General features: G+C 41.5%; 1 protein-coding gene across 6 annotated transcripts in view; it reads right to left on the bottom strand.

The window, feature by feature from the left end:
* Positions 1-9,891: 9,891 nt before the first annotated feature.
* FAXC (failed axon connections homolog, metaxin like GST domain containing) overlaps positions 9,892-25,030 on the bottom strand; it is a 102,655-nt gene continuing 87,516 nt past the window's right edge. For 5 of the 6 annotated variants that reach the window (XM_089332840.1, XM_089332841.1, XM_008263304.5 and 2 more), the window contains one exon: positions 10,554-12,053. In XM_089332840.1, coding sequence (XP_089188966.1) covers positions 11,764-12,053 — 290 coding nt within the window. In that variant the 3' untranslated portion in view covers positions 10,554-11,763. Of the gene's footprint in view, positions 12,054-25,030 lie in introns of all 6 variants that reach the window. The other variant, XM_002714868.6, reaches the window with a different exon arrangement.

The following is a 25,030-nucleotide window of genomic DNA, read 5'->3' as shown; positions in this document are numbered from 1 at the left end:
ATTAGGGGTCCGAGAAAGGGATGGTTTTCATTGGTTGATTGGATGATAGTCCCACATGAGACTCAACAGAAAACACAAGAAACTTTCCCCTCCAACGTGAATAGGCTTCTCACTACCTAGATCAGTTACAACAGCACAGAAAACCTTGATTGCAAGGACTAGCGCGTGCCATCAGCATCCCTCACAGAAACCGGTCGCTGGAATTCTATTTTCTACAGATAGCGTGAGGGGGCTCTGATCCCTTCTACCCAGTTGGCAATCTGTCTCTCTATCACTGTACCACCTGGACAATTTGATATCCCAAGAAGTCCACAGAATTTCTGCCATCTTCCTTCGAATTAACCAGCTAAAGTCGCAGAATGAGAGAAGCAGGCAGTAGGGCTCCCATGTGATCAACATGTGCACAGGCAGGCCTGGGAAGCAGCCTGGGGCTGCCACTCCACACATAGTCCTTCTCTCCCCTCTCCTCCTCCCTTTCGAAGCTGTCTTTTATGTTGGTTTCAATCAGGGCTTACCAGTACACAGTGCCAGGCCAAACACTCCCCCAGGGAGCTAAGCCTCAGGCTGAAAACCCAACTGTCCCTGCCCCAGAGACAGCTCCCACAAGTCTTTGGCACAAGAACACTGGGCACTAAACCAGACCCAGTACTGCTCAGACACACAGGGCAGCAACACAGGAATGTTTGTGAGGAAGGAAGCTAGTCCTCTTACTTTGTTTTCCAAAGTCCCCTTTCATCCCAAGGATAAGCTAATTTAACCTTGGCAGTTTTTAAAAGATCAGGCTGTTGCTATGGGGAACCAGTCCAGCTGGGAAATGTTTAATGGGGGCTGAGAGTGGCATCATCTACAAACACAGCATAGCTCCCAAGAGAGCAAGTAGACCAACTGTTCCTCCTCTCCTCCAAAGGGAGGGACAAAACTATGGAAAACCAAAGCATGGGATACACAGTGCAAATGGCAGCAGTGCATTTATCTCTGCACTTCTAAAAGCACAGTCATTTGGGTAGTTTCAAAGGCAACCCGCTTCCCTCTATTGTGTTCTAAAGACAAAGAGAGCAAAGCTTCTACAACAGAATAACACTGAGCTTGAAGTCTGGGACCCCTGCCCCAAGTTCGAGAAGAGTCTACAACCAACTTAAATCAAAGTAAACATGCAAGGACACTTCACAAAGCTTGAAGAAATATAACCTAAGTTTCTTTGGATACTGAAAAACTTCAAAATCCAGGCATTTGAGCGATCTTCAAAAAGTTCACAGATACTAAGTGAGGTGCTTTGAAAAAACTATATGTGGTTTCAAAATTCCATTTTTCCGTGAAGTTTTTGAAATGTGTTTGTAGATTTGTCCCCAAACATTTCTGATTAGGATCTTTGTTAATAAGCAAAGCAGAATGGTTAGGATTTCTATGTCAAGAGACCAAAGGATCCAGATGAGTAAAACCCAAACTATTATCTCTGAAATCTGAGATTAAAGTGCTCTCTCATTTTCTGTAAAGCAGACATTCCCATGATTGGGCTGGGAAGTAGAATTTTGGATATTACCTCATTGTAATTTTCTCTAAATGGAAAGAAGATAATACTTAAGTATTCAGTCAGTTTTCAAACACCCTGCATGCCTTTATGGATCCTCAGACCTTAAAGGCCTAGCTATCTTTCAAAGTTCGTTGAGGTACACATATGTGAGAAATGCTTAGCAATGACCTTGTATGTCCAAAGCCTGCGTGTGAATCCCTGACCCCAATGACTTGTTCCTATCTCAGTCATGTTATTCTATGTAAATTTACCTCCTCAATTGTTGCCTTCATCTGTAAAGGGGGAGTCACAATTACTCTATTGAAGAGGTATGAAAATTAATTGAAACAATATTTATGGAAAGGAGAAACTGGGGTGGGCCGATGTTGTGCAGAGAATTGAGTCACTGCTTGCAACTCTAAGCCTATATGGGACAGAGCACCGGTTCAAGTCCCAGCAGCTCCTCTTCTAATCCAGCTCCCTGCTAATATGCCTGGGACAGTATCAGAACCTGGCCCAATTGAGTCCCTGCCACCCAGGTGGGAGACCAGGATGGAGTTCCCGGCTCCTAGATTCAGCCCAGCCAGCACCTGCTATTGTAGCCCTTTGGGAAGTAAATCAATGCATGGAAGATCTCTCTCTCTCTCTCTCTCTCTTGCTTTGCCTTTCAAATAAATTTAAAAATCTTTTTTAAAATGTAAATTTACAAAAAGGAAAAGCTGGCCCAGAAAAGTTCCTAACATAGATTCCTAGCTCTACCACTCCTTTTCTTCTCTCTACCAGACTATCACTCTCACATGCTCTGAGGGGTACACTGAGCATAAAATAAAAGCAGGAGAGGATGGGACAGCATATTCCCCAGATTTGTTTTTCCCTTTAAAAAATACTCATTTTAAATTCTATCAGAAAGTTACATGCCTAAAAAATTCATAACCTCTGTTCTAATTATACAAGAGCCTTACAACTAAAATATTCTCCCAATCATCTAAGGGACCACCACTTAACAGTATATTAGATGCAAAAATTCAAAATATTTCCCATGGGTATAAATTTTAAACATTCAGATTTGCCAAAGAGAAGTGAATTGCAATAAAGACATGCACAGCAAGCTATTTCATATCCATTAGTTATCATTTACACATCAAATACATACAGCATTAAGACCAAATATACAGAATTTCCACATTTATATACAGTAATCAACATAGTGCACAATTCAAATCTATCTTACAGTCAAGTGTACAAGTTTAAATATGGCTTTATAAACTACCAAAAATAACTATACTAAAGTAACTCATAGGTCCAGAAAGAAACACTGGAATGCTGCCTCCATGTTGGGGCCCTCATTTAGCAAGAAGCTAGTCACTGTGTTTGCAAAAGAGATGGTGCACGTAAATATTTCAGGCAGTGTCCACCCAGCAGCACACAAACAGCTGGATTTAAAATCCCAACACCAGTCTTCCCTATCTCAGATATCTGAAAACAAATCTTTTCATCTTCAACACGGTTGGAAACACAGGTTCTAAACAAATAGAAGCCAGATGCCAAATCAGAGAGATAATAATTACCAGTATTATCAAAACACACTTTTCAGATTGGTGCTGAAATTCTCAGGCAATACACCCTGCATCTGCATTATTTGGGTCCCCTTCCTTTGTTTCCTAGTTTTGTTTAAATCAGTGTATTGTGAAATCTCTTAGGAATTGTCAAGGCATCCTAGATCAATTGGTCCCAAAAAAGAAGAGCTCTCATTCAGGTGCCATCTAATTATCACCCTTCTCTTCCCCTAACCAAAAATGTCTATTTTAAGAAAATGTCAATAGTCAAATATTTTGATCTAAGATCATGCATCCATGCTATTTTGTATCTGCCTTGCCACAAATGTTGCACACATACCCACTACTCAGTTACCATCTTCTAGATGCTACCTTTCAGTACTCCTTGGCCTATTCCTTAAATTCTATCCGGTAGCAGAAAATACACTTCTCAAATTTCTGTGTTTGCTAGGGTTTTTGTGTGTGTTTCTGTACAGCAGTGTATACATATATACATAAATTACACTAAGGGGCATGCTCAGAAAGTTTTGCCAATGGGGTGAATAAGCACAAAGATTTTGAGACTACTGCCTAAATACAGATGAGTTGAGGTATCTCCCCACATTTAAAGCAGGTGTCTAAAACAAAACACACATTACTTTGTAACTTGTGTATTTGGAAAGTGGAAAATATATGCCACAAAAACTTGTGAGACTAGAGGGAAGTTCCAAGATGAAAGTCTCTCTCCAAGGTCTTAGGCCTAGCTCAGGTGGAGCAATTCCAGTGCACAGGCTCAGAAATTAGCTCTGGTAGAGATACACCTGACTTCACTGTGGCCTGCACCAGTCCCTTGTATATTCCTAGGCAGTCCTTCCTTACATACGTTGTATTTTTTTTTTACTCATAAGCCTGAACTTTTTCTTTATTAAGATGCCACTTTCATGAAAGATCTCTGTTGAGTGAGATCCCAATGGAAAGAACAGGTCTTCAAAGAAGGAGGTACCTTTCTCTGAAGGGAGGAGAGAACTTCTACTTTGACTATGACGTCTAAATAAGATAAGAGTCGGAGAACTCAAAAGGCTTCCATAGCCTTGGCAGCTCATGACTGGAGCATAGGGAGATTACTGATGCCATAGACAGGAGTGTCAATTTGTAAAGTCAACAACAGGAGTCACTGTGCACTTACTCCTCATGTAGGATCTCTGTCCTTAATGTGCTGTACATTGAGATTTAATGCTATAACGAGTACTCAAACAGTATTCTTCATTTTGTGTTTCTATGTGGGTGCAAACTGTTGAAATCTTTACTTAGTATATGCTAAACTGATCTTCTGTATATATAGAAAATTGAAAATGAATCTTGATATGAATGGAAGGGGAGAGAGTGGGAAAGGGGAGGGTTGCGGGTGGGAGGGAAGTCATCGGGGGGTGGGGGAAAGCCAATGTAATCCATAAGCTGTACTTTGGAAATCTATATTCATTAAATAAAAGTTAAAAAAAAAAAAAGATGCCACTTCTCAAGAAAATGTCCAATGTGTCCGACAAAAGCATGGTTGTTTGAAGGTCTGGAATCTGTTTCTATTCCTTCCCTCCACCCACTCCAGGGAGATTCCATTATCTCCCAGTGGGGGTCTCACATCCTCATTTCCCTAACATCTCCACAGAGAAACCATCACCAACACTGGAGTTACAAGACATCCAGTGTAATGCAGCTCCCTGGGAAAAAACATGTGTTCACAATGAGCATGATCAGATCACACAGGGCTTATTGCTTGAGGTAAAATCATTTTGACAAGAGGAACACAAACATGCCATCCCTACTGAAGCAGAAATTCCTCAAAAATGTGAATATTGTTTTCAATATTACTATGGCAAAAAAAATCAGATGTAAGTTAAAGGTAAAAATACAATCATTTGGACATGGTTAATAATAAGCCAAATGTGATCTCTTATACGGGGGTAGAGCAAATACAAAGGAACTCTTCCAATCTTTCACAACTATTAAAGAGCAAAGTCCATAGATTGTTCCATAGAAGGAGACACTAAATGCTCAGAGCTTTCCTCTTTTCTAGCTCTCCTATGAACAATTATATGCTCCATTTGTTTGTCCATCACTAATTAACATGCATGCTAGATTCTATTGTTTTAGCTATGAGGCAATTTTTAAAATGTACTAGAGAAAGGGGCCAGCGCCATGCTCACTTGGCTAATCTTCCGCCTGTGGCGCCGGCATTCATTATGGGTGCCGGGTTCTAGTCCCGGTCGCTCCTCTTCCAGTCCCGTTCTCTGCTGTGGCCCAGGGAGGCAGTGGAGGATGGCCCAAGTACTTGGGCGCCTGCACCCGCATGGAAGACCAGGAGAAGCACCTGGCTCCTGGCTGCGGATCGGTGTAGCTCCCGCTGTAGCGGCCATTTGGAGGGTGAACCAATGGAAGGAAGACCTTTCTTTCTGTCTCTCTCACTGTTAATTCTATCTGTCAAATTAAAAAAAAATGTACTAGAGAAGGAATAAAGTTTAAATATTACTGATAAATAAAAGCTACTGTATTGCCATGAAGTATAAATAAATAAACCAAAGCAAACGCTTGCCAGTGGGGAGTGGGAGGCAATTAGTCGCATTTAATAACACTACCTTTTATACAATTAACTAGTTGTGATAAATACACCTTGCTCTACATTTAATGGATTTTTTAAATATTTAAAGCTATAAGGAGAGACAATCATGATTTTTAAAATGCAAGATGATCATTAATTCATTGCTGAAATTATCATATTGTGTCCAGAAAACCAAAGTACTATGCCAATCATTTACTATAGATAATGTGTTTCTGCACCAATATTAGGAGTTAGGTGCTGGCTAGACCACAGATGAGCTATTTGATTACTGCAATGGTCCCCTTTATTTATCTACAGATTTGACAGTTTGGTGCCACAATCCTCATGAAATTTGAGATCTTGGTATGTCACGGTGTAGCCAGCAGCAGGAGTTTAGGAGAGCCTGGATCTGGGGACAGGTTCCCTACAAAAGCAAAAATGGTTGAGGAATTCACAGGGTCAGCTCCAAAACACACGAGACTCTTTCCTTGAAGCCATTTTTCAGTAACCTCTATCACCATCTGCAAGGTGCAAGGCCCATACGTTGCTTGTTGCTCGTCTAGCATCTTGCCTTAAGAAAACTTTATTAAAATAGTGTGAAAGTAAGGAACCTAAGTTCCCCATGAGGAATTCAAATGAGGAAAACATTTCTCATGTGTTTACAACTAGTCCTGACACTAACAAGAATCCTAAAGACAAGCAGCACCTTTCATCCCACCCACCGAGACAATCCTTGAGGATTTTTCAAGGGTCATTCAGACCACTGGAAACACCTGGATAAAGGGCACATGCAATTTGACCCCTGACCTGTTAAAAATGGGTTGCCAGAGTCCAGCATTTAGATCTGGAAGAACTGTCATTGAAAATGCTTCCACCAGCTCTTGTTTGACTTAGTATGCACATATAAAGGAAAGCAAAGAATCCTGGATCATAGGCAGGCAGGAACGATAAAAATAACTCCACTATTTAAAAAAATAAATGGAAGAATAACCTGAGTTGTTCCCAATCAACAAAAAAGGCACTATCTATTTATTGAAAATACACTCAACAATTGTTCTATGAATTGTTCAATTAGTATAGAAAAATGATTGTGCAGACCCTTGTCCTGTAAGGAAAAACCCAGCCTCAGAGGCCACAGGCTGACTGGTCTACCCATGGGGAAGTGCCAGGTTTCAGGGCTGAAATGAAGCTCCCTTGATCCTGAACTCATTTTGATAAATCAAGTTTTTGGGTTTTTAAAAGATAAGCGATATTGACAACAATAACAAAACTCTATCACTTTCAAAATTCCAAAACCATAAAGCAAAGATAACTTCTCAGATAAAGCAAATTATTCTTTCTTCCTTCTTGGTCATTCAGCACATACTAGAGTGTATAGAGATTCTTTTTCCTTGTGTATCTCAACCAGTTTCTCTCTTCTCTGGGTATTTAAAAGACAAGAACCAACATCGATAACCACAATATTTAAAGACTCTAGAACAAGACCTCTTTAACTGGGGTCCATGAACCCGCTAAGGAATTCAAGGACAATTTCAAGTCTCTAAATCTGAATTTGTAAAGTTTTAGGTGTTTATATTATTTTTTTGAAAAAAGGGTGCAGGAGTTTCATTAGTTTATCGACGAAATTCCTGGACACTTACCAAAAAAAAGGAAAAACCACTACTTATAGCATGTAGCCCATGTTCTGAGCATACTTTCTCCATGCAGCCTTCATGGAAGGAAATAATGAGTGCTTTGTTCTCACAGTAAAATAATGAGCTGGGAAGATTTTGTGTGGATTTGATGGAGGTGGGCCTTAAGAGATATGATTTGGCCAGTGGAGAGGGGGGTGGAAATTTCCAGAGAGGGACTGGCAGGAGCAGAGGTGCAGGGATGGGGGTTCACTTGAGGCAAGTGTAGGCAGAGCCAAATGGGTCAACTTGGCTGTACCAGATACCCACATGGAGGAGTCAGAGAGACAGGGTCAGTGAAGTGAGGATACTGGCCCTAAGGGGTAACCCTTATCAGCAAGTTATGCAGCAGCCCCTCTGGGTCAGAGAGCTTTTACAAACAGTCCAGTTTGATGCAAGGGATGGATGAACAGGTGGTCAAGCATGTAAATGAGGCTATGGCAGAAGTTTGGGCAAAAAAAGATGCCATGAAATTAGAGGACCATATCCGCTTGGCTCACTACTCTATACTATACACAGTGTGGATCCAAAGGCCAGGCATAGGGTAGCTGCTCAGAAAATATTTTGTGAATGAGTTTATGGACATGGATTCTTTACAAGATTGACCAGAAAGAATGGGGAGTCTTAGAGGTTTGGAAATCCAGTCTATTATTTACAGAGCCCAACAGTGCCATGCACAGAGCAGACACTTAGGAAAAGTCTCTTTAATTGGCATGGCCCATCCTGTGTGAATGACACACAAGACAAACATGGAGGAGTTGTCTAAGCACACTGGGAGAGACAGGGGGTATGCTGATTCTGTGAACATGGAATGATTTCTTGAGGAGCATAGATTTTACAAGGAAACCACACCAGAGAAGTAGAACAGAAAGTGTCATCTGGGGCAAGTGAAAGGCTTGAGCTCTGTGGCTACCCTTCAGATAAGTAACAACCTCAGGGCCCCTCTTGTTGGGAGCTGTCGAGAGCTAATCCTTGCCCTGGCTATACATCTGAACTGTTCTAAACTTTTTCTCAAACAAATCTAGGCAAGACCCATGAAACTAAAATCCTAAGCACTTCCTGTCCTTGAACTCTGTTTCATAGAAATATATCCTAATATCTTCATATACACACGCGAGATTCACTTAGAGTATACTGTAGTTGTGATTTAAGTCTAAGTTGTTGTAAGTCTGCAATGAGTTCTCTGGGTAGCCCATGTCCTTGGTAGTGTCACTGTGGTATCTGTGATAATGTACTTTACCTCTGCATAAACTTATGTTGTCCTCATAGCTCTTCTGATGGACAGAAAAGCATACAGCTGCTGCTCATTAATACTAACAAGACTATGGGCCAAAAATTAGTAGATATAAGGGCAAAGTTTATTTTTTCAATGAGAGGTTAAAAAAAGTAGAAGTGGCCCAGGGATCTTCTGTCCAACCCAAGGCATATGCTAGTATTAAAGTTATTTTCCAGTAAAAAGAAAATAGAGATTTTTGAACATGTGAGCCAGATGACCAAAATGTTCCCTAATTTTCTTTTGTTTGTTTTCTTATAAGTAGCACCTGTTCATCAAGAGAACACTTCAAACCTGGGTGGCTTAAAAATGAAGCAAATACAATTAAAGCCCTCCAAATAGTCATACCACAGTTTGTCTTGGTCATTTTGTTTCCATAACCCATGCTGGGGTATATTCTAGAGTTCCAAATAAAGTTTTCACCTACAGCAAGTTGCATGCCTAATCTTAAGCCGCCACAGAAGTACCCAAGACTCCAGCTGGCAATGTCCATTTCACGCCCTGTGGGAGGTACCTGGATGGAATGAGTGGTTACAGCTCCACTTGGAAAACTGGCTCTCTTCATACCTGCCTTCCACATAATGCACAATTAAAAAATATATACAAATCTACATACTCATATCATTTTTTTTTTTTTTTTTTTTTTTTTTTGACAGGCAGAGTGGACAGTGAGAGAGAGACAGAGAGAGAAAGGTCTTCCTTTTGCCGTTGGTTCACCCTCCAATGGCCGCCGCTGCAGCCGGCGCACCGCGCTGATCCTGGCAGGAGCCAGGAGCCAGGTGCTTTTCCTGGTCTCCCATGGGGTGCAGGGCCCAAGCACCTGGGCCATCCTCCACTGCACTCCCTGGCCATAGCAGAGAGCTGGCCTGGAAGAGGGGCAACCGGGACAGAATCCGGCGCCCCAACCGGGACTAGAACCCGGTGTGCCGGCGCCGCAAGGTGGAGGATTAGCCTATTGAGCCACGGCGCCGGCTTACTCATATCATTTTTGAAGTGAAAAGACATCATATTTGGTGCTATACAGTAAGAATAAGTTGTTGGTAGGCAAAATTCCAAACATAATTCTTTCCAGCTGAGGGTGGGGGGAAGGGCAACTCAAACTTTGAGTAGTCAGGCATAGTCCACCTGTTCATTATATTCATATTTTCAGACCAGAGTTTCCCTTGTCATGCAGAACTGCCACCAGCTGGCCTAAAAACACACTGGTTAGGGATGGAGGCAGCAAACAGTCCTCCCAAATGACACTATTGACTCCAAAGAGTGTTATCTATTACATATTCCCCACCACATTCTCATTAGGCATCAAACAGTCCCTTCAATTCATGGCTTTAATAAGGTACTAACAGCTCCTTTTCCTGGAGGGTGAGGTTTTAGGATATCTCAGCAATTATTCCCAGTTACATGTGCCCGCCCACAATTGCTTAACTGGTAAACAGCCTCAAAAATTGTCCTCTCTGATACTCCTTGTGCATCCATGGCAGTCTTACAAGGTTGTTTTTGCAAATGCTATATCCAGAGTTTTTTCAAGTAAAGTACATGAATCTCACAGACATCATGTTTCCAGAAGTGCCTCTTTAAACCATAATGAGTAATCCTTCCCCGATCAGGAAGAAGCAAAGCAGTTTCACTTGCAGCCGTAAATCTCAACAGTGGGTCTCCTAGTCCAGATCCACAGCCATCATCCAGGATCTTCACCTTTCATTTCCCCCCAAAAAAAGTTCCAAGTCAACAAAAATTGGTATCTTCGAAGACAGAGTGCCTTTGTAAATATCAGAAACCCAACAGCACGCATGCCCTGCAGGGAGGAGAGGGAAGACAGAGAAGGGAGGGATGGAAGATCCTTAAGAAGCATAAGATGTGTCCTCAGTGTCGCCCTCCTCTCACTAAGCAATGTCTAACAACATCACAAAAACTGCATTAAGGAAACTGCATATAGTCTATCACGGGACAGAATGCTCTGATACATATAACATGATTTTCCTCCTTTGTATTTTCTGTATTTTCAACACACCTTTGTTTTCAAAAAGACATTACAAGTTGGCAAGCTTCGGCTTACAAAAATCAAATACTTGCCCTTTCACCTCTATTAAACCCATCATATTCCTGAGCTTTATTCTCTCCAAATCTTTCAAACATAGGCAGCTTATTAACACTCTGGAACAGCATTCCAGTGTGAGTTCAGACAATGAAACCCTTCTCTGCAGATACACAGTAGAACTGAAGACTGTTGGAGTTGTTGATTCGTAAAAATATTTCCAAGGTTCTTTCAACAAATGATTTCAATTCAAACTAGATCACAAAGAGGAATGATGACAAATTCCTAGGAGTGCCTTTGTGTGCTCAGCTTTTGCTAGTGACTGTGGCTGTTGTTGCCTGGATTATGGAATTCCTTTGCCCTCAAATCTTCACTCACATGAAGCACAATGAAGAATAAAATGTTGTGTTCATATCGCACCACTTCCAAGAGGCTCAAAGCGCCATACAATTTCACCACGTGAATCCCCACAACACCCCTGTGAGGTAGGTAGGTGGAGAGTATTGTCATCCCCACTTTACAGGTGGGAGAAATGAGGCACACAATAGTCATAGGACTTGCCTGAAATCACACAGCGAATCACTGGCAGGGCTTAGAATGAACTACTGATTAGCACCTAGCACAGTGCTTTGCACATAGCAGGTGTTCATTGAATATCTGCATTTTATTTGACACACATCTTAACATACAATATACACACATAAAATACAAGCAGCCACCACAGAGCATTTCTCACCTACATTTTTTTTCTGATGATACCGCTCCTTACTTCAAACTCTGGTGAAGGAAGGATATTCAAGAGTCCATCTCACAACTAAGCCCTCAGGCTGCAGAGAATCAACATAAATGCTACCCATGGACAACCCGCTCTTCCACCTGCTCTACCACCCATATTGGTTTTCTAATGAAAACAAAAATGGATGTCAAGAACCATGCTGACTTTTGTTTTTTGCCTGTTTGTTTTAAATGGAGCCATCTGAATGGTTCTTTGTACAAAAAAGAAATAAGGCGGCTCTAGTCCAGTTAGTGAGTGAAAACTCTGCCAAGCATGAAGGTCTCCTCCCAACTTGATGAATTTCCACCTGGGGAACTTGCCCGGCCCCAGGGAGTGGCAGCTCCAAAGGAAAACAGTCAGAGAGGCTGGACATCACTTGCACTGTTCGTGGTCTGTGCAGTCATCCATGTCCACATCCGAATCAAAGAGCGAGTGTCCTGTGAAATCCGTGTCAGGGGTTCTGGAAAAACTGTTCTCTGCTCCCTCATCTTCGAAGGTCTCTGTCCTTGAGTAAAAGCTAAAATCCAGCAGCGGGGTATGGGTTTTGCTGCCTTCGCTGCTCTCCTCAGACTCATAGATGGTGTTGTCATCACCGTGGTGCCACTCGGGCCAGAACTTCCTCCTTATCCTCTCACAGTACATGGCAAGGTTGATCAGCTCACCTGCAGGGTGGGAAGGAGAGCACTGGTCAGGTCTCAAAGACAACATCTACTTGTGCTGTGGCCAGAAAGGAAATGTTAAAACCCTCACTCCCAAGGTGATAGCATGAGGAGGCGAGGCCTTGGGGAGGTAATTAGGTTGGGAAAGCACAGCTGTCACAAATGGGATTAGTGCTCCCATCGGTGCTCCCAGAGAGCTGCCTTACCCCTGCCACCGCATGAAGGCACAGTGAGAATGCATCATCTATCAACCAAAAAGCCAACCCTCACCAGACACCCAATCTGCCCATACCAAGATCCTGGACTTCCCCACTTCAGAAATATGGGGAATAAACTTCTGTGAACTACAGGCCACCTAGTTTATGGCATTTTGCTACTGCATTCTAAAGGAACTATGACCAGTCACTGGGCTTTCTGGGGAATGTGGAACAGGGCGGAACACAAAGTAACAGTGTTTTCCACGGAGACATGATCAACACATCTAGATGTGTATGTACATATTAAGAAAGGTGAGGGGCTGGTGCTGTGGTGCAGTAGAATAAGCTTCCACTTGCAGCCCTGGCCTCCCATGGGTGCCGGTTCATGTCCTGGCTGCTCCTCTTCCAATCCAGTTCTCTGCTGATGGCCTGTGAAATCAGTGGAAGATGGCCCAAATGCTTGGGCCCCTGCATCCACATAGAAGACCTGGAAGAAGCTTCTGGCTCCTGGCTCAGCTCCAGCCATTTGGGGAGTGAACCAGCAGATGGAAGACCTTTCTCTATGTCTCTCCCTCTCACTGTCTGTAACTCTACCTCTCAAATAAATAAATAAAATCTTAAAAAAAAAAGGATTGAATTAAGATGGTGGAGTAGGGAGGGAGCTTGCTGCTCAAGTCTAGGAGAAGACAGTTTTAAAAAGTGGAAAGAGTAGTCTTAGGGAAGAATTAGGGAGAAAACAGCAGAGGAAATTCTACACAAGTTGGAGGAACACAGTGGACCTATGTGCAGGGCAAAGACATGCACAACTCAGGATCCCATCAGCCAAGAGCCTCCATACCAATGTTGGAGAGTAAGGTGAGACCAGACTTCAGTAACTCAATCCACTGGCAAAAAAGCTGCAGGAAGAGCCTAGAGGGAATCCAGGTTGTGGGTGGAATGTGGTTGTGGGGACAGTGTACCCACCAAACTAGAAGAGAAAAAAACAAATGGGGGGGGCACATTTCCTCTCTCCCTGATCATCCTGCAAAGGCATCCTGTAACAAGCTGACAGAGAGCAGGCGCCATTTTGGACAAACATAACAGCTGCACCAGCTTGTGTCCACACCCAGCATCCAGTCAAGTGGAGACTCCTGAGTCTGGTGGGGAGAACAGATAGGGGGCTGGGTGCTCGTGACTGTGGGAGGCTTGTGTGCCAGGACTGTGGAAACACTGAGGCTGCGTGGGAGGACTCAGGGTGTGGCTGGGACACTGGGCAGTCACTGTGGGAGGTGCCACAAGATCAGGGCTCCCTGGTTACCTGGTGAGAGACATTGCTGGGGAATCTGAGCTTACACTGAGGACAGAACAGATCCTTTGTGTGGTCCTTGTGGCAGAGTGGACTAATAATATGCTCACAGGGCTGATCTCCTTGGAGGAGAGGAGTTCAGCTTAGTCTAAACCAACAGACAAGAAGAAACCTCCCCTCTGATTGAAAAAAAAAAAAAATTACCACACCAAACCTGGGTATGTCACCTCAGACATGTCTTTCTCCCTGGAGCACTGAACAGAGCTCCCTGGCCACTTCAACCATGCACCTCTAGTTATTCCCTGAAAGCAGACCCTGCAATAATTCAATCAGATATAGTCAAAAGATAAAGCCACCACTGAGAAAAAAAAATCAAAGAACAAACCAACAAGTATTCCCACAAATACCAAATACACCAACCAAGAACAAGGTAGACAACATGACATCTTCAAAAGAATACAACACCTCAGTACTAGATTGTGAAGATGATGAGATTGAAGAAATGACAAAAATGGAATTCAAACAATTGATCATAAGATTACTTAGAAGTAATGAGAAGCAAATGCATGAACAAATGAAATCCATACATGACATCAAAGACAATTTCTCCCATGAAATTGAGATCTTATAGAGAAATTAAAATGAAATCTTAGAAATGAAGAATTCAATAGAACAAATTAAAAATGCAATGGAGAGCCTTAACAACAGAATAGGTAAATCAGAAGAAAAAATATATGACTTAGAATACAAAGCACAGGAAATTATACAGTCAGACCAAACACAAGCAGAAGAAATTAGGAAACTAAAATACACTGTTGGGAATCTACAAGCTACCATCAACGACCCAACATATGCGTTGTAGGAATTCCTGAAGGTATGGAAAGAAAGAATTAAAAGGCCTTTTTTTATCTTTTTTTTTTTTTTTTACAGGCAGAGTTAGACAGTGAGAGAGGGAGAGAAAGAGAGAAAGGTCTTGTTCCGTTGGTTCACCCCCCAAATGGCTGCTACAAAGCCGGGAGCCAGGTGCTTCCTCCTGGTCTCTCATGCAGGTGCAGAACCCAAGCACTTGGGCCATCCTCCACTGCCTTCCTGGGCCACAGAAGAGAGCTGGACTGGAAGAGGAGCAACCGGGACGGAATCTGGCGCCCCAACCAGGACTAGAACACAGGGTGCCAGTGCCGCAGGCGGAGGATTAGCCTAGTGAGCTGCGGTGCTGGCCTAGAAGGCCTTTTAAGTGAAATAATAACAGAAAATTTCCCCAATTTGGAGAAAGAAAGGGGCATCCAAGTACAGGAAGAAAATAGAACTCCTAATAGACATGACCAGAAAAGATCACCACCACAACACATTGTAATCAAACACTCCACAGTAAAACATAAAGAAAAGATTCTAGGCTGGTGCCACGGCTCACTAGGCTAATCCTCCGCCTGCGGCACCAGCACCCTGGGTTCTAGTCCCGGTTGGGGCACCAGATTCTGTCCCAGTTGCTCCTCTTCCAGTCCAGCTCTCTGCTGTGGCCCGGGAGTGCAGTGGAGGATGGCCCAAGTGCTTGGGCTCTGCACCCACATGGGAGACCAGGAGGAAGCACCTGGCTCCTGGCTTCGGATCAGCGCAGTGCGCCAGCCGCAAAGTGCTAGCCATAGTGGCCACTTGGGGGGTGAACCAACGGAAAAAGGAAGACCTTTCTCTCTGTCTCTCTCTCTCACTAACTCTTCCTGTCCAAAAAATCAAATAAATAAATAAATAAAATTAAGAAAAGATTCTAAAATGTGCATGAGAGAAATGCCAGATTACTATCAGAGGATCTCCAATTAGACTAACGGCAGACTTCTCATCAGAAATCCTACAGGCTAGCAGAGGATGGTGAGATATATTCCAAGTCTTAGGAGAAAAAAACTATCAACCAGGAATACTGTACCCTGCAAAGCTCTCATTTATGAATGAAGGTAAAATAAAGACCTTCCTTGACAAAAAGAAACTGAAAGAATTTGTCACCACCAGTCCAGCCCTACAAAAGATCCTTAAAGATGTGCTACACATACAAACACAGATACATGGCCATCACTATGGAAGAATGTAAAGGAAGGAAAGCTCCCGGTAAAAGTACAAAGGAAACCCAAAGTAAAAAAGAGGAGTATTTATGGAAAAATGGCAGGCCAAAGCTGTTGCTTAGCAATAATCACCTTGAATGTAAATGGCCTCAACTCTCCAGTTAAAAGACAGACTGGCTGAATGGATTAAAAAACAAAACCCATCTATTTGCTGTGTACAGAAAACACATCTCACCAACAAAGATGCATGTAGACTAAAATTGAAAGGATGGAAAAAGATAGTCCATGCTAACAGAAACCAAAAAAGAGCTGGTGTAGCTATTGTAATATCAGACAAAATAGACTTTAACACAAAAACTGTTAAATGAGACAAAGAAGGACACTATGTAATGATTAAGGGATTAATTCCACAGGAAGATGCAAATATTATAAATGTATATGCACCCTTAATTACAGAGCACCTGCCTATTTAAAAGAAACATTAAGGGATCTAAAGGGAAACACAGACTCAAATACAATAGTAATGGGGGATTTCAATACCGCACTTTCAGCAATGGACAGATCACCCAACAGAAAATCAGCAAGGAAACACCAGCGTTAATTGACACTATACACCAAATGGACCTGACAGATATCTACAGAACTTTTCATCCTACAATGCAGAATATACATACATCTCACCTGTGCATGGAACTTTCTCTAGGATTAACCATATGCTAGGCCATAAAACAAGTCTCAGCAAATTAAAAAAAAAATCGAAATCATACCATGCATCAATGCAATGAACCTGGACCAAAATGCAATGAAGGTGGAAATCAGTAACTCCAGAATCTATAGAACATATGCAAACACATGGAGACTGAACAACATGCTCTTGAGTGAATAGTGGGCCATAGAAGTAATCAAAATATTTTTGGAAGTAAATGAAGATAACAACACTACATATTAAAATTTATGGGATACGGCAAAAGCAGTGTTAGAGGAAAGTATGTAGCAATAGGTGCCTACATCAAAAAACTGGAAAAGCACCAAATAAATGAGCTATTAATGCATTGCAAGGATCTAGAAAAACAATAGCAAACAAACCCAAAACTAGTAGGAGAAAAGAAATAATAAAAATTAGAGAAGCACGGCTGGCACTACAGCGTAGTAGGTAAAGCCACTGCCTGTGGTGCTGACATCTATGGGCACCAGTTTGAGTCCTGCCTGCTCCATTTCCGATCCAGCTCTCTGCTATGGCCTAGGAAAGCAGCGGAAGTTGGCCCAAGTCCTTAGACCCTGCACTCCATGGAAGACCAAGAGTAATTCCTGGCTACTGGCTTTCGATTGGCACGGCTCCTGGCCATTGCAGCCATTTGGGGAGTGAACCAGCAGATGGAAGACTTCTCTCTCTCTCTCTGCCTCTCTCTCTCTCTGTGTGTATAACTCTGACTTTCAAATAAATAAATAAATCTTTAAAAGATATTGGAGATGAAATCAACAAAATTGAAACAAAAAATTACAAAAGATCAGCAAAATAAAGAGTTGTTTTTTTGAAAAAATAAAAAAAAATTGACACCCCATTGGCCCAACTAATCAAAAAAAGGAGAAAGAAGATCCAAATCAATAAAATTAGAGATGAAAAAAGAAATGTAACATCAGACACTACAGAAATAAAAAGAATCATCAGAAATTACTATGAAGAGCTGTATGCCAACAAACTGGGAAACCTAGAAGAAATGGATAGATTCCTAGACACATACAACCTACCTAAATTGAGCCATGAAGACTCATTAAACCTAAACAGACCCATAACCAAGATGGAAATGGAATCAGTAATAAAGGTCCTCCCAACAAAGGGAAGCCCATGACCGGATGGCTTCACTGCTGAATTCTACCAGACATTTAAAGAAGAACTAACTCCCAATTCTCAAGTTATTCAAAACAATTGAGGGCCCGGTGCCGTGGCTCACTTGGCTAATCCTCTGCCTGTGGTGCCAGCATTCCATATGGACACCAGGTTCTAGTCCCAGTCGCTCCTCTTCCAGTCCAGCTCTCTGCTGTGGCCCAGGAGGGCAGTGGAGGATGGCCCAAGTGCTTGGGCCCTGCACCCGTGTGGGAGACCAGGAAGAAGCACCTGGCTCCTGGCTTCAGATCAGTGCAGCACCGGCCATAGTGGCCATTGGAGGGTGAACCAACAGAAGGAAGACCTTTCTCTCTCTCTTTCTCTCACTCTCTGTAACTCCACCTGTCATTTAAATAAATAAAAAAATCTTTAAAAAAAAAAAAGATATAAGGAAACTATGTAAAAAAAAAAAAAAACAATTGAAAGAGAGGGAATCCTCCCAAATTCTTTCTATGAAGCCAGGATTATCTTAATTCCTGCACCTGAAAAAGATGCAACAGAGAATTACAGACCAATTTCCCTGATGAACATAGAAACAAAAATCTTCAACAAAATTCTAGCCAATTGAATCCAACAACATATCAGAAAGATCATCTACCCATACCAAGTGGGATTTATCCCTGGTATGCAGGGATGGTTCTACACTCGCAGATCAATAAATGTGATACATCACATTAACAAACTGCTGAACAAAAACCATATGATTATCTTGGTAGATGCAGAGGAAGCATTTGATTAAATACATCACCTTTTCATGATGAAAACTCTAAGTAAATTGGGTTTAGAATGAACATTCCTCAACACAATTGTGGCAATTTATGACAAACCCACAGCCAGCATCCTATTGAATGGAGAAAAGTTGGAAGCATTATTACTGAGATCTAGTACCAGATAGGGACGCCCACTCTCACCACTTCTATTCAATATAGTCCTGGAAGTTTTAGCCAGAGCCATTAGGCAAGAAAAAGAAATCAAAAGGATACAAATTGGAAGGAAGAAGTCAAACTATTCCCTATTTGCAGATAACATGATTCTATATACAAGATCCAAAAGAGATTATCGGAACTCATAGGAGAATTTGGTAAAGTCACAGGGTATAAAATCAATACACAAAAAATCAACAGCCTTTGAACACAGATAATGCCACAGCTGAGAAAGAACTTCTAAGATCAATCCCATTCACAATAGCTACAAAAAAAATCATATACTTTGGAATAAATTTAACTAAGGATGTCAAAGATCTCTACAATGAGAATTACAAAATGTTAAAGAAAGAAATAGAAGAAGATACAAAAAAATGGAAAATCTTCCATGATCATGGATTGGAAGAATCAATATCATCAAAATGTCCATCTTCCAAAAGCAAGTTACAAATTCAATGCTATACCAATCAAAATAATGAAGACATTCTTCTCAGATCTGGAAAAAATGATGTTGAAATTCATGTGGAGGCACAGGAGACCTCAACTAGCTAAAGCAATCTTATACAACAAAAACAAAGCCAGAGGCAACACAATTTTAAGACATACTACAAGGCAATTATAATCAAAACAGCCTTGTACTGGTACAAAAATGGATAGACCAATGGAACAGAATAGAAACACCAGAAATCAATCCAAACATCTATAACCAACTTATAACTGATCAAGGAGCTAAAACCAATCCCTGGAGCAAGTTCAGTCTATTCAACAAATGGTGCTGGGAAAACTGGATTTCCACATGCACTAGTATGAAGTAAAACCCCTACCTTACACCTTATACAAAAATCCACTCAACATGGATTAAAGATCTAAATCTATGACCCAACACCAACAACTTATTAGAGAACACTGAGGAAATCTTGCAAGACATTGGTACAAGCAGAGTTCTTGGACAAGACCACAGAGGCACGGGCAATCAAAGCCAAAATTAACAATTGGGATTACATCAAATTGAGAAGTTTCTGTATGACAAAAGAAACAGGAAAGTGAAGAGGCAACCAAAAGAATGGAAGAAATTATGGGGCCAGTGCCATGGCTCACTAGGTTAGTCCTCCACCTGCAGTGCTGGCATCCCATATGGGCACCAGGTTCTAGTCCCAGTTGCTCCTCTTCCAGTCCAGCTCTCTGCCTGGGAGGGCAGTGAAGAATGACCCAAGTACTTGGGCCCCTGCACCCACGTGGAAGACCCGGAAGAAGCTCCTGGCTCCTGGCTTCGGATCAGCACAGCACTGGCTATAGCGGCCATTTGGGGAGTGATCCAATGGAAGGAAAACAACTTTTCTCTCTGTCTCTCTCTCACTGTCTAACTCCATCTGTCAAAATTTTTTTTTAATTTTAAAAAAACCTGCTTCTCCTGGGAGGTGTCAAAGTTTATTTTTTTCAACTATTCTTTCCATTATGCCCTAGCTTTCATTGCATATTAGGTGACACTTTATAATTGATACAGCAGGACAATCTTAAATATCTATTTCTTCAAATTGGTCAATACTACACTAGTATTTGGGTGGTAATATTCTGTTTTGAAGTCTAAAGCTTGCAGGTATGAAATACAGATTTTTGGGATTTACTACATTCTTATGTATCATATAACATTTAAAGTACTATATAAGTATATTTTACAGTTTTGTCTAAGTAACAAATTTGCATTTTTGATTTGATGTAATAAAAGCTTTAATGTAATTTCTGTTAGATTTTGCATTTTTTCTTAAACTTTAACCTGACAGAGTGAATGATTCTTATGTTATTGTATTAGTATTGTGAATAATTGTGAAATGTTTTGAGACAGAGTACTATATTTGTGAATATAATGTTATCACTGTTTATTATTTAGTAGAAATCTTTCCATCAGTATGGAAAACTAAGAAAATTGTTTTCTGCTGTATAATCTGGCATTCATCGTAGATTAAAGCTTATTTTTCTGTGAATAAAACTTATTCAATAAAGTAAAAAAAAATTATTTGCAAACTGTGCAACTGATAAAGGATTAATAACTAGATTCTAAAAAGAGACCAAGAAACTCCACAAAAACAAAACAAATAACTCAGTTAAGAAATGGGCCAATGACTTAAAACAGACATTTTTCAAAATGGCCAACAGACACATGAAAAAACGTTCAGGATCATTAGCCATCAGGGAAATGCAAATCAAAACCACAATGAGGTTTCACCTCACCCCAGTTAGAATGGCTTTCATACAGAAATCAACAAACAACAAACACAGGCGAGGATGTGAGGAAAAAGGTACCCTAATCCACTACTGGTGGGAATGCAAACTGGTAAAACCACTATGGAAGACAATTTGGTGATACCTCAGAAATCTGTATATAGTCCTACCATACAATATAGCCATCCCACTCCTTGGAATTTACCCAAGAGAAATGACATCAGCAAATAAAAGAGTTATCTGCACCTCCCTGTTTATTGCAGCTCAATTCACAATAGCTAAGACATGGAATCAACCTAAATGCCCATCAATGGAAGACTAGATAAAGAAATTATGGGATACATACTCTATGGAATACTACGTGGCCGGTGCCATGGCTCAATAGGCTAATCCTCCGCCTTGTGGCGCCGGCACCCCAGGTTCTAGTCCTGGTCGGGGCGCCGGATTCTGTCCCGGTTGCCCCTCTTCCAGTCCAGCTCTCTGCTGTGGCCCGGGAGTGCAGTGGAGGATGGCCCAAGTGCTTGGGCTCTGCACCCACATGGGAGACCAGGAGAAGCACCTGGCTCCTGCCTTCGGATCAGCACGGTGCGCCAGCCACAGCGCGCCTGCCACAGCGGCCATTGGAGGGTGAACCAATGGCAAAAGGAAGACCTTTCTCTCTGTCTCTCTCTCTCACTGTCCACTCTGCCTGTCAAACAACAACAACAACAACAACAGAATACTACATAGTGGTTTAAAAAAATGAAATCTGGTCATTTGCAACAAAATGGATGAATCTGGAAAACATCATACTTAGTGAAAAAAGTCATTCCCAAAGGAACAAATACCATATGTTCCCCCAATCTGTGACAACTAACAGAGCAACCAAAAGGAAACCTGTAGAAGTGAAACTGACACTATGAGATGCAATGCCTTGAACAGCCCTTGTCTTGACTGTTGAGGAACAGTTTTTGGGCTTTGTTGTTGTTGTTGCTGCCTTTTTCTTAATGGAGAATGGGACTGGGAATGGAAGAGAGAGGAGGAAGTGGGGAGGTAGTGAGGATGGGAGTGCGGGTATGACGTGAAGAATCACTATATTTCTAAAGTTGTACTTATGAAATTTGTACTTATTAAATAAACAGTTTCTTTGGAAAAAAAAAGAAAAAAAGATGAGTGTATAAAAAAAAAAAAAAAGAAAGGTGAGCAGGAAGAACTAAATTCCATGAACAGGCTGGATAAAACTTAAAGAAGTAAGTTCTATGATGACAGGAAATGGAGGGGTAATAGATCCAGCAGGAAGATAAACTGTCATCCTTGGGCTTTATGAGGCATTTTATTATGGGTGTTTACATACCAAGAGAACAAATGCTTCAGTTAGTTCATATTTACATTAATTTACATGCTATGAAAATATACTAACTGTTGGTTACATCAAGTCAGCTGGAAGTCAGTGCTCATTCCTCAGATTTTTATACTATTTATGGGCCAGGTCCTATGTCAAACAGTTGAAAGAAGTTATGCCAGGATTCGTAACACTTTACCCTAAAAGATTCATCAAAAGGATAACTCAGGAAGTGAGCACTGGGCACAGCAGTTTAAGTCCCTGCTTAGGACACCTGCATTCCATCTCAGAGTGTCTGGTTGGAGTCCCACCTGCTTAACTTTGGATCCAGCATCCTACTAATGCACATCTTGGGAGGCAGCAGATAACAGCTCAAAGTACTTTGGTCCCTGATACCCATGATATCCACAAGGGAGACCTGAATGGAGTTCTGGCTGCTGGCTTTAACCTGGCCCAGTCCTGGCTATTGTCAGCATGTGGGGACTGAAACAGCAGATGGAACATAGCACAAAGGCCCACTGTGTGTGTGTGTGTGTGTGTGTGTGTGTGTGTGTGTGTTTCTGCCTTTCACATAAAATGGTAATCTTATTTTTTAAAAAAGATTTATCTATTTATTTGAAAGGCAGAGTTACAGAGAGGCAGAGGCAGAGAGAGAGAGAGGTCTTCCATCCACTGGTTTATTCCCCAGATGGCTGCAACAGCCAGAATTGCACTGATCCAAAGCCAGGAGCTTCTTCTGGATAACCCCAATGTGTGCAGGGGCCTAGGGACTTGGGTCACCCTCCACTGCTTTCTGAGGATATAGCAGAGAGCTGGATCAGAAGTGGAGCAGCAGGACTTGAACCAGTACCCATATGTGATGCCAGCACTGCAGGCAGCAACTTCACCTGCTATGCCACAGCAATGGCCCCTATAATGGTTAATTTTAAAAAAATTTTAATAGAAAACTCAGAATTGTCTTTATAGATAAATGTGCTTAGAAACACAGTACAACATATATATAATATATATTATATATATATATATTTTGTAAACTTTTAAAGAAAACAAAATAGCTGCAGTCACTAGATTGGTTTTTTTTTTTTTTTCTGGAAAGTCACTAGCTTCATTAACACATCTGTCTGAAACATGAAAGTATTTGACCTGCATTTCCTAATTCCAAATGAAAAAGAAAGCAGGTGAATTTTTGCCTTTGATCCACCAGATGGCAACACTGCTTATAGATATATTGTCAGTATCTCCTACAGAACATTATTATCCTAAGAATAGTCTTTGGGTAGGAGGGTCTCTTTATCTATTTATTTGTTTTTATTTGAAAGGAAGTAAGAGAGAAAGATAGATAGAGATCTCCTATCTACTAGTTCACTCCCCAAATACCCACAACACCCAGGACTGGGCCAGGACAAAGCTAGGAAGTATTTGAGCCATGTATCCATGTATTTGAGCCATGTATTTGAGCCATGGCCTGCAGTCTCCCAGGGTGCACATTAGCAGAAACACAGAATCAGGAGCCAAGCTAGGACTTGGACCCAGGCCCTCAATCACAGGATGTGGGCATTCTAAGCAGAGTCACAACCACCGCACAAAATGCCTGCCCTGGATAGCCATTGTTTTTAAGGTTACATAAGCACTCACTAAGGAATCCATGTTTTAACTGTAGAAAATCAGAAAGTATAAATAAGCAAAAAAGAAAGAATTACAATAATTGCATTCTCCATATATAATTTATATTTTCCCAGAAATTTATAAATATATATTTTTATATATATTTACATTTGCTATGTAGGATTTACTGTACTGTGTCCTAATCTACTTGTTACCATTTAACAACATATAATGGGCATATTTTAATTTTACACTATGAGTACTTGATAATAATTTCATTAAATGGATGTACCATGGTTTAATTTGTTTTTATCAGTCTCCTACCACAGGCCATTAGGTTGTTTCTGTATTAATAGCTCTGTTAATTATAGTCTGTAGCTATTATTTTTTTTAACTTTTATTTAATGAATATAAATTTCCAAAGTACGATTTATGGATTACAATGGCTTCCCCCACATACCGTCCCTCCCACCCACTACCCTCCCCTTTCCCACTATTATTAAAGAAAAGAATACACTTACATTTGGGGAAGTTAGAAATCTGTTTATAGAAATTTAATGAATACCAAAGAAAACCAAAAGTACCTATCATTTCATTAATCCAGGATAATCACAATTAGCATTTTCATGCAATTTCTTTCAGTGTTTTTTTCTATTTATTTATTGCCACTATTATTATATATTATCTCCCATAATGTTATAATAAACATTTTCTTATGTCATTAAAATTTTTCAAAACTTGATTGCTTAAATGAATACACCCCAGGCCCAATGTTGTGTCACAGTGCCACTTGCCATACCAGCATCCCATATCAGAGTGCCAGCTCAAGCCCCAGCTGCTCCTGTTCCAATCCAGCTCCCTGCTAAAGCACCTGGGAAAGCAGTGTGGCATGGCTCAAGTACTTGGGCCCCTGCCCCTCATGTGGAAGACGGGGGTGGAGTTCTTGCTCCTGGCTTCAACTGGGGCTGCTTCTGGGCCAGGTTGCAGCCATTTGGGGAGTGAAAGAGCAAATGGAAGCTCGCTCGCTCTCTCTCTCCATCCCCCCACCACATCTTTCAAATAAATAAATACATCTTGAAACAAACAGTTTTGTGGAGTGTGTGTGAGAGAGTGAGACAGAGAGGCAGAGACGCCTGTGTATTAAGTGGAGGATTTTTTTTTTTTTAATTTTACAGTGAGAGAGAGACAGAGAGAAAGGTATTCCTTCCGTTGGTTCACCCTCTAAATGGCTGCTACGGCCAGAGCTACGCCAATCTGAAGCCAGGAGCCAGGTGCTTCCTCCTGGTCTCCCACACGGGTGCAGGGCCCAAGCACTTGGGCCATCCTCCACTGCCTTCCTGGGCCACAGCAGAGAGCTGGACTGGAAGAGAATTGACCGGGACTAGAACCCGGCACCCATGTGGGCTGCCGGCGCCACAGATGGAGGATTAACCAAGTGAGCCAAGGTGCCAGCCCCAAAGTGGAGGATATTCTTATGTCACACAAATTACAGT

This window comes from Oryctolagus cuniculus, chromosome 5 (assembly GCF_051225735.1).
Source record: "Oryctolagus cuniculus isolate XC-2025 breed Fujian yellow rabbit chromosome 5, ASM5122573v1, whole genome shotgun sequence".
In the NCBI taxonomy this organism is placed as follows: domain Eukaryota; kingdom Metazoa; phylum Chordata; class Mammalia; order Lagomorpha; family Leporidae; genus Oryctolagus; species Oryctolagus cuniculus.
This window is presented reverse-complemented; position numbering and strand designations above follow the sequence as displayed.